This window comes from Saccopteryx bilineata, chromosome 3 (assembly GCF_036850765.1).
Source record: "Saccopteryx bilineata isolate mSacBil1 chromosome 3, mSacBil1_pri_phased_curated, whole genome shotgun sequence".
Classification (NCBI taxonomy): Eukaryota; Metazoa; Chordata; class Mammalia; order Chiroptera; family Emballonuridae; genus Saccopteryx; species Saccopteryx bilineata.
This window is the reverse complement of record NC_089492.1, coordinates 237,116,118-237,134,562: the sequence shown is the minus strand read 5'-3', so window position 1 is coordinate 237,134,562 and position 18,445 is coordinate 237,116,118. Positions and strand designations below refer to the sequence as shown.

The following is an 18,445-nucleotide window of genomic DNA, read 5'->3' as shown; positions in this document are numbered from 1 at the left end:
GGTGTATAAAAATGCCACTGATTTCTGAATATTAATTTTATATCCTGCCACCTTGCCAAATTTATTTGTCAGGTTTAGTGGCTTTTTGACAGAAACTTTAGGGTCTTCTATGTACTGTATCATGTCATCAGCAAATAATGACAGTTTTACTTCTTCTTTTCCAATTTGGATGCCTTTTATATCTTCTTCTTTTCTGATTGCTGTGGCCAGGCCTCCCAGCACTATGTTGAATAAGAGTGGTGAAAGGGGACACCCCTGCCTAGTTCCTGATATTAAGGGCATTGCTTTTCATTTTTGCCTATTGAGTATGATGTTAGCCGTGGGTCTGTCATAGATGGCCTTTATTATGTTGAAGTATGTTTCCTGTATTCCCATGTTGCTGAGAATTTTGATCATAAATGAGTGCTGGATTTTATGAAATGCTTTTTTTGTATCTATTGATATAATCATGTGATTTTTATTCTTTCTTTTGTTTATGTGGTGAATCACATTGATTGATTTGCAAATATTGTACCAGACTTGTCTCCCCAGAATAAATCCCACTTGATCATGATGTATGATCTTTTTGATGTATTGCTGGATCCGGATTGCTAATATTTTGTTGAGAATTTTAGCATCTATGTTCATCAGGGATATTGGCCTATAGGTTTCTTTCTTTGTAGTGCCGTTACCTGGTTTTGGAATGAGGACAATACTTGCCTCATGAAAGGAACTTGGAAGCCTTCCCTCCTCTTGAATATTTTGAAATAGCTTGAGAAATAGTTAGTTCTTTAAATGTTTGGTAAAATTCGTCTGTGAAGCCATCCGGTCCAGGACTTTTGTTTGCTAGGAGTTTTTTTGATAACTTCTTCAATTTCATTTGTTTTATAATCGGTCTGTTTAGGTTTTCTTATTCTTCCTGATTGAGTTTTGAAAGATTGTATGTTTCTAGGAATTTATTCATTTCACCTTGGTTGTCCAATTTTGGGGCATATAGATCTTTACAGTATTTTCTTACAATCCTTTGTGTTTCTGAAGTTCAGTTGTTATCTCTCCACTTTCATTTCTAATTTTATTTATTTGAGTTCTCTCTTTTTTTCTTGATGCGTCTGGTTAAAGGTTTGTCAATCTTGTTTATCTTTTTAAAGAACCAGCTCTTGGTTTCATTGATCTTTCTATTTTTTTAGTCTCTGTCATTTGTTTTTGCTCTGATCTTTATTATTTCCTTCCTTCTACTTCCTCTGGGCTTTATTTGTTGTTCTTTTTTCTATTTCCTTTAGGTGCAGTGTTAAGTTGTTTATTTGAGCTTTTTCTTGCTTCTTAAAAGTATGCTTTTAATGCTATAAACTTCCCTCTCAGGATTGCTTTTGCTGTGTCCCATAAATTTTGTTGTTGTATGTTCATTTTTATTTGTTTCAAGGAAATTTTTTAATTTCTTTCTTGATCTCATTGTTAACCCATTCATTATTTAATAACATGCTATTTAGCTTCCAAGTGTTTGAATGTTTTTCAGTTTTTCTATTATAGTTGATTTCTAGTTTCATGCCATTGTGATCAGAGACGATGCTTGATATGATTTCAATCTTCTTAAGTTTTTTGAGACTTGTTTTGTGTCCTAGCATGTGGTCTATCCTAGACAATGTACCATGAGCACTTGAAAGGAATCTATATTCTGCTGCTTTGGGGTGAAAGGTTCTGAAGATATTACTTAAATCCAGATAATCTAATGTATCATTTAAGGCTGCTGTTTCTTTGTTAATTTTCTGTCTTCAGGATCTATCCATTGATGTTAGTGGGGTATTAAAATCCTCTACTATTATAGTAGTGCTGTCTATTCCGCCCTTTATGTCCATCAATATCTGCTTTATATATTTAGGTGCTCCAATTATTAGGTGTATAAATATTTACAGTGATTATATCTTCCTGTTGGATTGTTCCCTTTATCATTATATAGTGACTTTCTTTATCTTTTACTATATGGCCTTTGTTTTAAAGGCTATTTTGTCCGATACAAGTATTGCTACCCCAGCTTTTTTTTTTTTTTCATTTCCATTTGCATGAAATACTTTTTTCCATCATATGGGATGCTTTGAGAAAGGATGATAATTAGGGAAAGTCTCTCTGGGAATGTGAGAAGAGTTATTCCAGACCTAAGGCTCACCACCTTGGCACATTTGCAAAACTGAAAGAGAAATCTTGATGAATATAATGTAGGAAGTTTAAAGAAGGGAAAGGTGAGGTGAGAGAGTAGGCAGGGGCCCAATGATTTAGAGCCTTATCAAGCTTGGATTTAGTGCTGGAGGTGGTATCATGAAAAACCTTTGAAGGGTTTTAATCAAATCCATTGGAGCGATTTGATTTCCATTTTAGAAAAATGCCTTTACATGTGGCCTGGAGAACAAATTTAAGGTCAGAGGGCTTGACAGTCTTAGAGATGGGACTTCAACCCATGGCTTCTTATTCCCAGCTCATTCTGACTTAACAGATCTTCTTTCTAGTTATTGAACCTGTGTCCCAGTGGCTTACTGATGCTTGCTTCAATGGACAGTGAAAGTAAAAGGCACCTACAAAATAAGCCAAAGGTCTCAGCTAAATAATATAGTTTCTTAGTTCAGTAAAAACTCCTTCTATTGGCCCTGGCCGGTTGGCTCAGCGGTAGAGCGTCGGCCTGGCGTGCGGGGGACCCGGGTTTGATTCCCGGCCAGGGCACATAGGAGAAGCGCCCATTTGCTTCTCCACCCCCACCCTTCCTCTCTGTCTCTCTCTTCCGCTCCCGCAGCCAAGGCTCCATTGGAGCAAAGATGGCCCGGGCGCTGGGGATGGCTCCTTGGCCTCTGCCCCAGGCGCTAGAGGGGCTCTGGTCGCGGCAGAGCGACGCCCCGGAGGGGCAGAGCATCACCCCCTGGTGGGCAGAGCATCGCCCCCTGGTGGGCGTGCCGGGCACATGCGGGAGTCTGTCTGACTGTCTCTCCCCATTTCCAGCTTCAGGAAAAAAAAAACAAAAAACTCCTTCTATTATTTAATGTACACTCTCAGACATTGCTCAGCGTCATGAGTGCTGTAATTACTGTTGACTCTGCATCTAATCTACCTTGTGCCTGTGCCATCTTCCAGTTAAGCCAGCCTGTGGGGTGAGTGACAAACCCCATGACATTGGGCTACCCAGCTGGTGCATGCCAATTTTAGCAGTTCAGCAGTTTATTTTTTCTCGCAAGGTTAAATGCTACTTTAGCCTTACATCTTATTTTTATAGTGTCTCAATTGTATTTACTTACATTGTATATTTACAGACTAATACAACCAATTATTTTGATTGAGAAACACCAACATGTTTATATATATATTTATTCTGCCTCTCAAATACCCAGTGTGCCCTGACTGGGTAGCTAAATGGGTGGTATAGCATTGACGTGGCGTGCCAGAGGTCATGGGTTCAATCCCTAGTCATGGCATGTACAAGAAGCAATCCATGAGTATACAACTAAGTAAAACAACAAAGTGATGCTTCTCTATCTCTCCCTTCATATCTCTCTCTCTCTCCCTCTCCCTCTCTAATCAATGGAAAAATTAAAAACAAAATACTCAGTGTGCTTTTTATCAGATGATTGCTCACTCATTTCAGCATGTATTTACTGACCTATAGAAGCACTATAGTATTCTGGAAACAGCAAGGTCTTGGATAGACACACATAGATCAAATCATCACGCTGCCCTGGTGACTTTGAGCAAGCCCTGCATCTGTAAAACGGGTATAATAAACTCATAGAGTAATTATGAAAAGTGGCACACTGTATATAAAACTGGTTTTGTACGATGCTCAATAAAATTTCACTGTTTTATTATCACATCAGCTTTACTGAGCTATCATTGACACCCAGTAAACTTACCCGTTTAAAACGTATAGTAGATATATTTTGACATATATAGTCCTCCATTTACCTGTCTATTCTGTACCTATTGTTTTGGTGGTGTTAGGAGAAGGGCGTGTTTAACATTTTAAACCATATTTAGAATTATCAGTGCTTTACACTGATTTAGTCACAATATTTAATTTATTTTTCATTGGATTTGACATTAGAGGAAAAGTAAGATTTTAGAATGTATCAAACAACAGTATCAGAAAACAGCTGAGAAATGGTCATTCGGTGCAGACCTTTTCTGGCAAGTGCACCGTGGATCCTGCCCTGCAGCTCCCAGAGTGTGCGCCTCGGTGTGGGAAGAACTGGGGAGCTCTGCCTCAGGGGCACAGAGGTGACTCAGATAGAGACCCCGCTCTCGAGGGTCTTAGAATCTAGGCATGGAGAAATGAAAAGTTACCTGTAACAACAATACTACTACTAACTAGAAGGTGGGGAGAGGTAAAAAAAAAAAAAAAAAAAAAAGTTCTGGGGGAATTCAGAGGGTACGATCACTTTTTTCTTGGGAATAAGCTTCAGTAAGGAAAAAACCATGTATGGCCTCCTTCACATGTGTCTGTCTGAAATAGGTGTGCAGAGCAGTTTTGACAGGTATAGGACCTGCCCATTGATAGCTTAAAGCCTAATGCTGTGCATCATGGGCTGGCGGGCTGGGCCTGTGCCCAGCTTTTTCCTGGAGGGCATCCAGCATTTCTGAAGGAAGAGCGAGTGTGCAGGACCCCAGCCCACGTTTTCCAGTGACCAGAATACCTAACTGACTCGTATGAATGGAGAAGCCCCTCTGGGTCGCCTGCATGGATAATAGGGCTCTCATTCACCTCCACATCTAGGTCAGTGAGGGGCCCTCCTGAGGTGCACACCACAATGATAGATTGCTTCTGGGCTCTGGGGTCCTCATTACCATCATATCCATCATCTTCTGCTAGTACAGAATAATGGATGCAATTTAATCAGATGCCAAAGGAGTGCTCAGCGGGAGGATTTGAGGAACCTTTCCTGATACTTAAGCCCTCATGCTGCAATGATTATAGGGAAGCAGAATGTTTTGTGGTGAGACTAAATGTATCATGCACTGTATGAACTGTGATTTATTTTTAAAACATTCTTGCTTTCAATGGCTCCCTTTTTAATACTCTCATTGTAGCCTGTTTATTGTTACAGATGTTATTTTTAAATGAGGTCATTGAGCTTTTCCTTTGCTTCCAAAGGCAATGTTTGCCTTTTTATTGCTGGTTTGGCAGGGCTGCTTGGAGAACTGCTAATATGAGATCAAGGTTAAGGCTTCAGACCCCCAAGAGATGAGACAGAGGAAAAGCCTCTTCCATGTTAACACGCACTCACATCTGCCATACATCTCAGAAGAGAGTGGTCGCCTCAGTCCAGGTGATGATGACCTTGACAAGGTTGCCTGGCAGAGTGGAGAGCGGGTGGGTATTGTGGTCACACACTGGACTGACTTCTTTCTGTCTTCTGAAACCCTCAAGCAAGCCATAAACCTCTCTGATCCTGTTTCCTTCTCTGTAACATGGGGATAATTTTTTACTCCTAGGATTTTTGTGAAAATAAAATGTGCTATAGCTTCGTGGTGTGTGTTGGGCAGGGTAATTGCTGAACACGTTTTAAGTCCTCCAAATAGGACATTTTCACATGACGTGGTTGGAGGACCACGGCTAAAGTTGAAGGGCCACTGAACAAATCCAACTTGCTACTGATGTTTGTAAATAAGCTCTTACTGGCAGACACCCACATTCATTTACAAATGTCCATGGCTGCTTTCACGCTACAGTGGCAGAGTTGGATAACTGCAGCAGAGACCGTGTTATTTGCAAAGCTAGAATCATTGACAATCTAGCCCTTTACAGGTGTTTGGTAACCCCTGTGCCAGACCCCAGAGGATGGCCATACGGCATTGTGAGCTTTACATGTCTTTTTCTCAAAGGCATCTAACACTTTTCTTCCTTTTTGCCTTTGCTCTGACCTGCCTTCTGTTGATTTGCCTTCTGCTCCATTTCCCTGTATATGCATAATTCTTTTGGTATACTGACTATTACAGTAAGACTTCAGATTTTTCAGGAGGTAGGGGCTCATCTTTGTATGTTTTGCAGCATGTTAAGCAGTACCCTACATATAATAAGTGTATAATACATAACTGACTCGGTGTGGAACAGAATGAAAGGACGTGAGAGGAGGGAGAGAACTCTGATTCCAGGGAGAGAGAGCGTGAGCAAAACTTCCTGGTGGTTTGGGAACAGGATTGCACACAGTGAGATGGCTGTCACTCCAGCTGCAGATGCTGTATACATGGGAAACGAGGCAGTACTGCATGCTGTAAAGAAGACAGGAGCCCGGAGACCCAGGGCTTGAATTCCAACTTGACTATTTACTGATGAAGCCGTAGACAAATCGCTTAAGCTCTCTACGCATATTTTCTCAACTGCAAAGTAGGGAATAATGATTCTAGGGTTGTTGTATGGATTAAATGAGATAACATAAAGGAAAGCCTCTCTCCGAGTGCTGGCACATTGGAATCATTCCAGAAGCTATTATCAAATGATTATGGTTCTGGCCTTCAAAGTACCGTCTAGGCTATTTCCCTCATTATAGAGTGAGCAGGGTCAAGGTCACACATCTAGTCCCTCTGGAGAAGTGGCCTATTAACATCACTGTTTTCCATAGTTAGAGAATGTATCCAAGCCAGTAAGTGTAGACTGTCCCAACAGGGACCAGCAGAGTGAGGGGAGGGTTTACTGCAAATGAATCATCCATGCTGGAAAAAAATGACCCAAGACATCCAGTGTCACCATTCAATGTGAAGAGGAATAGCTTCACTTGATTGAAACATTCATTACATTTTCTAAACATGGGATTTTTTTTTTAAGAGACAGCAAGAAAATGTTTAGTTGAAAATTTACAGCCTTCTCTGTAGTGGGATTTCTTCATCCTACAAGCAGTTTATGCAGAACAGATGCCCAAGGAGGGTGCCTCTGTGCACTTGTGGATTTAGCAGTTATGTTTCACATTCCCCTCTCCTCTAGTTCTTGCAGACAACCTGAAATCCAACCCTGGAATTAAGTGGCAGTATTTCAGTTCGGAAGAAGGAATTTTCACTGTTTTCCCAGCACACAAGTTCCGGTGTAAGGGCAGCTATGAGCATCGCAGTAGGTATGTTGACTTAACTTGCTAAAGTCTTAATTTCTGTTTTAAGAGTAATCTGTGCAAAATAGAGGCTCCTCATTTATACACATGGCTCTGCCTCTAGGGCTGTGGTTTTAGAAACTTGTACTTGTTCTCAAGTGATTTCACCTTTCAATGTAGGTTGCATGTGGAAATGCTAGGGGAAGGGCAAGTCCTAAAGCCCCGAGCTTTTCTAGAGCTATCTAACAAGTCAGGTGAAACAAGATGTTTACTAAAGAAATGAAATTAGGCCCTGGCCAGTTGGCTTAGCGGTAGAGCATTGGCCCGGTGTGTGGAAGTACTGGGTTTGATTCCCGGCCAGGGCACACAGGGGAAGCACCCATCTGCTTCTCCACCCTTCCCTCTCTCCTTTCTCTCTGTCTCTCTCTTCCCCTCCTGCAGCCAAGGCTCCATTGGAGCAAAGTTGGCCCAGGCGCTGAGGATGGCTCCATGGCCTCTGCCTCAGGTGCTAGAATGGCTCTGGTCGCAACAGAGCAATGGCCCAGATGGGCCGAGCATCACCCCCTGTTGGGCGTGCCAAGTGGATCCCGGTTGGGTACATGCGGGAGTTTGTCTGTCTGCCTGATCACTTCTAACTTCAGAAAAATACAAAAAAAAAAAAAAAAAGAAAAGAAACAAACAAAATTGATTGAAGCACCCAAGCTGTTTGGAGCTTCAGACATCATTAGTGAGACATAGATGGTAATACCCTCTAGGACAGCCCTGGAAAACTGGGTAACATATCTCAGAGAAACATAGATGCTGCTCAGCTTTCCTTTCTCTAATACTGTGCTTGGCCATCCTTTTGAAATTTAGTGTCAAATCTTAGCTACTAGAAGTGTGAAGGTTGTCTAGAAAACATTGTGTTAAAGCTCCATCATTAACTCAGATGACTTGAGGTTATACCACTTAGCCAGAAGGGCAGTGATGGAGAGATCATTTGTATGATGAGACTCATCAATTTACAGAGCCCCTTAGGCAAAGGTACTTTCCTTTTGAATCCCCAGCGTTTGTTTCCCTTTTGCAGCATCAGATATTTGATGCCAGAACTTCTGCAGTTAGTGCAGCATGCCCACTTTTCAGAGTCTAAATTACCTATCTCTTGAGCCCAAAGAGAAATTAGACGGCATGCTGTTTTTAATGAATCACCTGTAAGGGACAGTCCAAAAGGAAAAGCAGGATCTTGTCACAAATCAGCATTCACCTACGCTTGGAAGTTTTCATGCATCTTGACCTTAAATATGTTACTATTAATATACCCCAGTTGTTAAAGCGGTTTTTAACAACTGACTGTGACGATGTGAACACATGCTCTGCTTATTATTTACATAGTTGAGTTGGAAAGAAGAAGGTGTGTCCTTTTTTAAAATTCTAGTCACCTGGCTTGGAGGACCTGAGAAGTTTAATATTTAACACGGTTGTCAGTGTTGAGCTAGTTAGATTTTCTTCTCTTTGTTCCCTCTTTTCATTTCTGTAGCCACATCTCCTCGATTCTTCTATCCCATGTCCTCACCGGCTCAATGGTATCAGCGAGTGGCCTGTGGTTATTAACGCAGGACTTGAGGTTTGAGAACAGTTGGTGTCAACTTGACCAGATGTGGAGGGTTTTTGGTACTTGGCCTGCATTTCTTAATTTGTACCCAGGCTTTTGTGACTCAGCTGGCATCTAAAACTTCACAGAAAAAATCTAGTGTTTTAGGGGTGTCAATAAAGGAGCGCATTCTCTTGAGCTGATTTGCTTTCTTAAGCTCCCCCTAATTTGTTCCAGCTTTAAAACTGTGAATAGAGACCTCATTAAACCTCTTCTCACAGACCTTCCTGTACTGCACACTAGCAGAAGCCTGCTTTGATGGGAGGCATTTCTTCTTTGGTGCTCCACCCCCTCCCCCTTTCCTTAAAGTTGGCAAACAAAAACCTGGCAAGAAGAGCGGCTATCACAGGCTCGGACAAATTTGATGGCATAGTATTAAATGCTAATATAAGGGGCCTTTTGGTGGCTGACCTGTGTGAATTGCTTCAGTACTGAAAGGAAAGGGCCCTCTTAAGCAGTAACCTTTGTCTTGGGGGAGAGCAACCAAACCTGCTATTCAGAGCTGCACAGCATGCTCACAGATTGTAGGCTGCCCAAGTTTTCGCAAAGTCCCACTCTGTAAGTCTGCCAGGGAGGGCCCAGCACTGCGAGCAGACCTTTTCCCCCCTCTGACACTGTCTCTTCAGCTTGAGGGGGCCACCCGTTCCGTTTCCTGTAACAGGATGATAGGTAACGGTGGGCAGCTTCACCATGAGCAGTTGAGAGGGTTGACATTGAGGAAAATCCAGTCTTCCAAAGGATTTGTTTCTTAAAACCTTCTTCCAGTTGCTTTGATCTTTAGAAGACATACATTTCCTGTTGTGGACACCCCTGGTCTGCAGATACACATTGTTGTCTTGAGGCATTGTTTTCAGTGCACCAGTATAGTTTCTCCTTCTGTGCTGATCTCGCCACTCTTGTGCCATCTGTGGAAAAACATATAGACACCAGCATGCCTACACATCCGTCATGTTCACAGCTGTGTTAGGTTTGAGGCCTTTGACTCAAACCAGGACTCACTCCACAATGCTTCTGCTCCTTCTAGACCTATCTACGTCTCCACAGTCCGGCCGCAGTCAAAGCACATAGTCGTGATCCTGGACCACGGGGCTTCCGTCACCGACACCCAGCTCCAGATCGCCAAGGATGCTGCCCAGGTCATCCTCAGCGCCATCGATGAACACGATAAGGTGACCGTTATCCCACTGACCCACATGGCATTGGAGCTGCCTTGAACACCTTTTTTAAAGCACTATATGTTTTATGATATATATTTTTAAATTCATCTCTTTATAAATGACTTGGGGAAAAGGGAGTGGTTTAGTTTTCACTCTAGTATTTGAGGAAGCAGCTGCCAACTCGGATTCCAAATCTCTCTAAACCACCACCCCCACCCAGCGGATGCTCGCACTTCCTTTTTGCCTCCTGTTAAGACTTCTAATTCCCTATGGCTTTCACACTGGAAGTTATGCAGGGAGCAGAAGGGCGAGGGCTTGGATGTTGGTGGATGACTTTATCTGAAGATTGATGGGAGGGCAGGGAGAAGGGAAGACTAATCTCTAGGATACCTCAGAGACAGGTGTGTTTACAACTAATGATAATCATTGCCTGTGGACATTTTCTGCTTCATCATTTTGACTTTCCCAGTGCCTAAGGTTTTACTCACTAATATAGCTGTTTAAAACACCCCCCCCACATCTTTACCCTCAACCCCATCTCCAGTTGAAAAACCAAGATGGTCAGTACTTGCTGAGATTTTTCTCTGTGTGAGATAACTTTTTTTTTTTTTTAAACATGTGAACACCATACTGCTGACTTCATCTTGGAACAAAAACCAAACTCTCAGGTCCCTCCCTCTTACCAATCCTTAATGGATCCTTTTCAAATTTTGATAGATGGGTATCTCTAGGCATTTATTTTTAAACTCTCAAAAATCTGTAGGCCTTCTCACTCCTTGGGTTCTTCCTGAATTAAAAAGAGAAAGAAAGAAAGGAAAGGAAAGGAAAGGGGAGAGGAGAGGAGAGGAGAGGTAAAGAGAGGAGAGGAGAGGAGAGGTAAAGAGAGGAGAGGAGAGGAGAGGAGAGGGAAGGAGGGAGAGAGAAAAGGAGGGAGAGAGAAAAGGAGGGAGGGAGGGAGGGAGAAACCCACAATAGCACGTTTTCTTCTTCTTTCCTCCAGATCTCTGTGCTGACAGTGGCAGACACGGTCAGAACCTGCTCACTTGACCAGTGCTATAAGACGTTCCTGTCTCCGGCCACCAGTGAGACAAAAAGGAAAATGGCCACCTTCGTTAGCGGCGTCAAGTCTCTGGACAGCCCTACCCAGCACGCGGTGGGATTTCAAAAGGCATTTCAGCTGATCCGAAGCACAAACAATAACACAAAGTTCCAAGCCAGTAAGTGCGTTTTCTCAGAGATCTTACAAACTAATGGATGAAGGATGATGATAGGATATATTATAAATGGATCCCACAACCACGTCTAGAGGGATTTTTTAAAAATTGAGTTGGGCCTGACCAGGCGGTGGCGCAGTGGATAGAGCGTCGGACTGGGATGCTGAGGACCCAGGTTCGAGACCCCGAGGTTGCAAGCTTGAACGCGGGCTCATCTGGTTTGAGCAAAAGCCCACCAGCTTGAACCCAAGGTCGCTGGCTCCAGCAAGGGGTTACTCAGTCTGCTGAAGGCCCGCAGTCAAGGCACATATGAGAAAGCAATCAATAAACAACTAAGGTGTTGCAACGTGCAATGAAAAACTAATGATTGATGCTTCTCATCTCTCTCCGTTCCTGTCTGTCTGTCCCTGTCTATCCCTCTCTCTGACTCACTCTCTGTCTCTGTAAAAAATAAATAAATAAAAATTTAAAAATTGAGTTGGGATAAAATTTTCATGTATTGTCATAATGGTCATCTAATACTAGGATCTTAACTAGATTTTCTCTTCTAATCAAAGGGACTCAAGTCTGTGCGCAATATCTTCTCTCCTGGAGCCGCTTTATTATGCTCCTTTATTAAAAACATATCCCCATTTATTTCCCAGGGGAATAGCCACAGCCTTTTGAATGCTAATTGTCAACTGCTTTCCGGGTGGATGACGGTTTGTGTCCATGTGCCTCTGAACAGGACAGCAGCAGTTCTTGCCTTGATCCTTCCCTGTCCTAACCAGCTGTCATTTAGAGGAGCATCGCCCTTCAAATGTAAAATGGCACTCTAATTTAATTTTCATGTATTAAAGGAAATCTGGAATTAGGGTGCATGCTAAAGGAATGGATATTTGAAGTAAGACATACACTTTGAAACTACTGAAAGGAATTTATGTCATTTTCCTTTTTATATTTAAAAATCTATTTGTAGAGGTTTTTTTTTAATGAATGCATCTTTGAGATAAATTTTAAAAAAATATTTTTAAGCTCTTTATTGTTTCTGCATTAAAACTAACACAGCATCATCAATAAATGCAAAGCACAAGCGCTGGGCATATATAAATGTAATGGGCCCTTGTAAAAAGGAAGCTACTGTAATTATTACAACTAATGATGGTAGGTGACATGTTAGTTATATGTTTCTGTGTATTATCATAATAATAAACTGTATGACAGTTGATTATTGTTGTTATCTCCCAGTTTTCACGGGTCAGGTGTCCAGGTACAGCTTGGCTGGGTTCTCTGTTTAGGATTGCATAAGGCTGCAATCCAGCCAGCAGCCGGGTCTGTGGTTTCATTGGAGGTTTGGCGTCCTCGTCCAAGCTCAGTTATTGACATAATTAATTTCCTTGCAGCTGTAAAATCCATGTCTACTTGCTTCCTCAAGTCCAACAAGAGAGCATCTCCTCTTGAAGCTTCTGACTTAAGAGAAGGGTTTAGAGGTCTTAGCTAATCTAATCAGACCTACCCTCCCTTTTGATTTGGTCAGATTGCTCTCCCTTGCGATTGACTTAGTAGAGACCTCAGTTACATCTGCAAATCACTCCATTACCTTTGCCATCATCTACTGGTTAGAAGCAAATTACTGATCATGCCCACACTCCGGAGGGCAGGGGATTATGCAAGGGTGTCAGTCGTCAGGTTCATCTTGGAATTTTGCCAGCCAACCTTGAAATAAGTACCAGCTCCTCATGAACAGAATAACAGGATGGCTGAGTGTCAAGTTTCCCAAGATTAAGTCAAGCCAGTGGACAAGGCTGACTTCTTAAGAATTCAAGACGATTGGCTATTTGGCGCGTTTACCTGTGGGTGCCACCTACCAGTTGTCTACCTGTCAGCATTCCGTAGTGGACGTGTTCTTTCTTCAGCCATCAAAGCAGCTGTAGAGTTCAAGTCCAGTTTTGATTACGCCACTGTTTAAGTAACGGAGAGGAATGCCAGCCTGGCAGTGGCCAGGCAGGGAGTGTGAGTCAGGCGAGCCCGAGGCAGGCGACGACGACTGTTGGCAGAGCGTCGTCAGCTCGCGAGCACGTCCTCCATCGAGAGGCAGCTGTTCTTCTCTTCAACCGGTGGTTGCCAGGCAGGAATTCCTGCCCACTGTTGCCAGATCTTCTGTTTCAAGAGAAGCCAGAAATCTGGATTTTTATGTGAAGTCCCTTGATTTTCAAAAGTTAACATTTGTTCCAGATTTAAAACTGTGAATAGAGACCTCATTTATACCTTTTCTTACAAATCTTCCTAAATTTGCACATTAGCGAAGGCTGCTTGGATAGAAAACATTTGTCCTCTATGTCTTTTGTTTGTCTATTTTTTTTAATGTTGGCAAACAAAAACATGGCAAGAAGAGTGACCTTCACAGACTTGGATAAATTTTGATTGTACTGTTGTTTTGTTTTGTATAATGCTCAGTAGAGTCCCTTTTAGGCCAAGTAACATGTTTATAAGGTTTAGTTCACAGGCTTCCACCTAAAGCTCTTTCTGGCAGTTCGAAGAAGAGAAGAACTCAAATGGGTTGCTTCAGCAGTTGGCATGGTCTCGTTTATAAAGGAGAGATTTGAGGTGCTCTCAGGCAATATATCATTGTGGTTAAGTATGTGGGTTTTGGATTTCAGCCAATGTGGTTACAAATTCATACTCTGAAATTTTTCTAACCTCTGTGAACTTGTGTAAATGATTTGATCTCTCCAGGCTTGGTTTCCTCATCCACAAACTGGGGGTGAAAATAAGATCCAGGATTTCGTCGTAAATATTAAATACATATAGCTATGGTTATTATGATATTCAGTTTCCTACAAGACTTCCAGCTAACCTAGAGCAGATACCCCAGACATCCTAAATTGACCTCAAGCCCAGATACAGCCAAGGACCCCTAGTAGCCGTGGCTACAACACAGTGAGGGGTCTGTATACTACTGCTCATTCCACAGACAGTTATTTAGCATGTGCTCTGGATCTGGCGCTGTTGTAAGGCCTTGGGGTGAGGTTATTCTAATGAGTCAGACCTACCTTGTAAGACTTGTGAGGATTAATCTATACATGAAAATGAAGTATCTGTCCCACATAAGTAGCCATATGAACAGAAGCTACGTGTCATAAATTATTGTAACTTTGCGCTAATCATAAAAATCAGAAACTTTTATCCAGGTGGTGGTTCTTTTTCAGGCATGTGGTAGATCTATAACTGATACCATCAATATATTTGGGTTGTTTGTTCAGGGTGTATTATTGGGGTAATTGATTTATGGGTCACTTAATAGCAGAAGGAATAAGATGGTTAGGAGTGGTGACCTACTGGCATGGGTAAAATCCAAATTGGAGTTGCTTTTTCCTTTTTGATATTGACCCTACAACATGCAGGTGGCTTAGACTGGGGCTTACCAAGTAATGAGGCCACTGCATCTTACCAAGGTCCATGCTATGTCATTGCTCTGCCCCAAGCCCCTATAATTACTCATTCCTAACCTTACTATGTAATCATAAAGTTTAAAGTTCCTCTGAGTGACTGAAGGGGGAATATCCTAATAAATAAAAAAATTAATAACTTAATTCTGATTGAGGATAGAGTCCAAATGGAGTCAGGGACAAGGCCGAAACAGTGAGGATGCTTATAAAATGTATATCCTATTGGCATGGAAAGACAGTGTACTGGCTGCTAAAGGAACCTGTGGGCTGCAGGCTGTCTAGTTTTTCAAATAGGGGCCTGTGACCCCAAAACCACCACCTAGTGACAACGTATTTAATCCAGACTCGTAAAGTTAAGTAAGAAACTCAGTGGGTTCTCTTGTCAGTTTTGTAGGTGTGTTGAGGAATTTATCACACGTGATAACTTTGCTACAGAGCAATGGGTTGTCTTATACTTTAGAACAGCTTCATGATATATTTGTAGCCTCCCCTGCCCCCCCCACACACACACTAATTTTTTTCCAGTCTGAAACTTTAAGTGTTTACAACGTCTTCTCCCAATGGAGAATTGTAGGGGTAGAGAGGTTAAGAAATCTGCCTGTATCTCCCAGACACAGCTTGTAGGTAGCAGAGCTGGGAGTTGAACACAGGCAGCCTGGCTCCTATGTCCATATTTTAATGCTCTTTTACACTGAGGAGTCTTAGAAACAAAAATGTTCTGGTGCTACTCAGTGTAGGGGAGAATAATTGTGCATGTCTCAAGAGCCTCTAGAAGAACCACCATTTTAAAAATCTAGTCCCCACACCCCCCAAAAAGTATATGTTCTTTGTAAGGAAAAGATTAAATGGGGTTCTGCATCCTCATTTGCAGAAGGCTGGAGAGATTTCCATTTGGGGTGGCTAAATTATCTCACCCCTGGGTGCCTATAAGAAACTTTCTTTTATCTGATAAATTTATTAGGGACACCTCTTTACCTGACAATGAACAAATGAGGCCTCGTTGCCCACAGAGGGCAGGATGGAAGAGAAGCAAGGCAGGGAGATAAAAGTCCCAGCATCAAATGGGAAGGCATAGGAAGTGCAGGGCAGGCAGGTCCCCGAGGCAGGCAAGTCCAGGGGAAATGACAAAGAAACCCAACTGCTGTCTTCAGCCGGAATGCGATGTAACAATGTGTATGTCTTTGTTTAGATACAGACATGGTCATAATTTACCTGTCAGCTGGCATTACATCAAAGGACTCTTCAGAAGAAGATAAAAAGGCCACTCTTCGTATCATCAATGAAGAAAATAGCTTTCTAAACAACTCTGTGATGATTCTCACCTATGCCCTCATGAACGGTCAGTCGTGTTTCGAGATTTTTCTCAGATAAAAGTTCTCTGTAAGTGTATGCTGCTTTCAAAACTAAAAAGGACCCCTAATGGTGTGCTTGGATGAAGGCTGTAGGGAGAGAGGCAACTAAGCAGCCTCCTTCCCAAGCATGTCTTTCTCTACCTAATGTTGGTATTCAGGGCATGTGTTAAAATGTCCTTTCTCCTCATATCTCTCTCTCTCTCTCTCTCTCTCTCTCTCTCTCTCTCTCCAGCCAACAGCTTATTTCTAAACCTTCTCCAGTTACGTGGCTTTGCAGAGGATCCTGTGCAACTTTTTTTTCCCCACAGTTTCCCTTCATACTCTTGGGTTTTGATACTACATAGAGGTTACTAAGTTTTTTCACTGATTTAAGCTGCAGGAAGTTGAGGTACTGACCTAGATTGTTCTGCAAGACTGTGATTATCCCATTTCCCTGCAGAATCACTCTCCCCATCTCCCCTATCCCTCCCCACCCCGAAAGCCTCTTCAGGTACTTTCTCCTCCTCGGCTTTCTTGGCTGTATAATGGAGATAAGTATTATCTGCTTGACAAGGTTGTGAAGATTAGCCCTAATATGTATAGTACCAGGCACTGGCAAGTACTCATTAAGATTGATTTGGGGGTGGGGGGTAAATCAGACATACGAAGGTGGGTGTTTAGTCAGTTGGCAGATCTGAAGAAATCCTTGCTATCTTGCCTTCTGCTTGCTCTCCCACCTATCCTCCAGTCTGACCACAGCTCAGTTTTCTAGACTCACTGCTAGATCTGTCTCCTCACCTGCTTGTGTTTTACTCTTCTACTTCAGGCCTCTTGTTCTCTGCTCAAAGTGACCATATGCTTTTGTTTTGAAGATGCCATGTCTTGATCCAGCACCCCTTCCCACCTGTGGTCTTTTATTTCTCCTGTGCCGAGAATTACTTGGAGTTGTTTCTGTAAAAAGCAGACTCCTGGGCAATACCCTTAGATTTCTGTTCAGATCCTCTTAGATGGGTCCAGGAATCTGAGTTTTGGCCAGCGCGATTGTTTTCCAGGTATTTTGTGGACTACACATGGAAGGTGTGTGGTCTAGAGGTTCCGAGTTCCCATTTCTATTTATTAGCCCTGTGGCTTATTGCAAGTTACGTCATCTCTTTGGGCCTTAGTTTTATCTGTAAAATGAAAATAATAAAATACACATATAGGATGCATTTAAAGTTCTTGCCCTGGCTGGTTGACTCAGAGGTAGAGCATCGGCCTGGCATGTGGAAGTCCCGGGTTCGATTCCCGGCCAGGGCACACAGGAGAAGCGGCCACCTGTTTTTCCACCCTTCCCCCTCCCCCTACTCTCTACCTCTCTCTTCCCCTCCCACAGCCATTGGAGCAAAGTTGTCCTGGGCACTGAGGATGGTTCCGTGGCCTCCACCTCAGGCACTGCAATGGCTCTGGTTGCAACAGAGCAATGCCTCAGATGGGCAGAGCATCGCCCTCTGGTGGGCATGCCGGGTGGATTCTGGTTGGGCGCATGCAGGAGTCTGTCTGACTGCCTCCCTGCTTCTAACTTCGGAGAAATACAAAAATATTAAAAAATAAAGTTCCTGACACAGTGCCTGATAAATAACCAGTCCTCAAAGCTGGTTGCAGGAATAAATGAAAGATTGTGTGATTTCCTGTCTCAGTGCAGCTCAGACACAGGGGTGCTCCTCTCCCACTCTGGTTCGGGGAGGCTCTCTGTTCGGTATCCTGATCCCCCGCTGTGTTGGATGCCGTGCTGTATCCATACTGCCTGTTAGTACTGCAGTAATGTGCTCAGACATGTACTGTTGTGTCCTTCTCTCTCCACTTTTCACAAGAATATGAGCTTCCCGGACATGAACAATCTTTTACTTCTCTTTGTATTCTAAACACAGCCAAGGTGAGCAAGGATGGCCTGTTTTTGCCAGGGACACATACTTATCAGTGTTATCTCTGGGTGCCAGTCATTATTTTTCATATGGGATACCATCTTTCACTCTTAAGAGAAAGGAGAGGATAAAGAAAAGGAGGGGGGGAACATTTATTGATCCTACAATGTAATAGTGTACTGAGGTTTTAGAGGTATTATATAAAATCCCTGTCCTCAGGAAGCTTATAACTTAGTGAGAAAGATAGATAAGGCAGATAAATTCAACACAATAGTACAGGAGTAAGGAAACAAAAAAAGCGATCACTTCTTTTTTCATTAGATTTGAAGGTCTACTCAGCAGATACTGAGTAAAGAAGCTTCCTTGCTATTGCCCATCTCTTCACTGGTCTTAGATCTTCTTACCATATCAGTCAGTCTTCAAATGAGGAAGCAGAACCACTCTGAAAATTTTGGTATAACAGATTTCTCAAAAGGATTATAGTGTGCAAAATTATAGGGAAAACTGGAAAAGTAAAGAAGAGTTAAGAATGGACAATTCCAAGTCTATTAATTAACTAGCTCTGGTATGGGGTGAACAAGTTGGAGCTTGTAGGGATATGTTGAAGCCAGAAACGTTGAATAACACTTAGGAGGTCTGGTGTCGAAGTCTGTGGGAGGTTATTGGCTCTTCATGGCTACTACCCTTGTGAAGTGAAGCCTCTGGAGTGGCCTGGGGATGCTTGTGGTGAGTAACCTAACAGCTGGGGAAGAA

At 42.6% G+C, this 18,445-nt stretch overlaps 1 protein-coding gene across 1 annotated transcript in view; it reads left to right on the top strand.

Moving 5' to 3' along the window:
* The window catches only part of CACHD1 (cache domain containing 1), a 265,693-nt gene that overhangs the window by 186,840 nt on the left and 60,408 nt on the right, over positions 1-18,445 (top strand). Inside the window, exons 5-8 of the mRNA XM_066268985.1 lie at positions 6,932-7,058; positions 9,686-9,830; positions 10,819-11,035; positions 15,650-15,799. Coding sequence (XP_066125082.1) covers positions 6,932-7,058; positions 9,686-9,830; positions 10,819-11,035; positions 15,650-15,799 — 639 coding nt within the window. The remainder of the gene's footprint in view (positions 1-6,931; positions 7,059-9,685; positions 9,831-10,818; positions 11,036-15,649; positions 15,800-18,445) is intronic.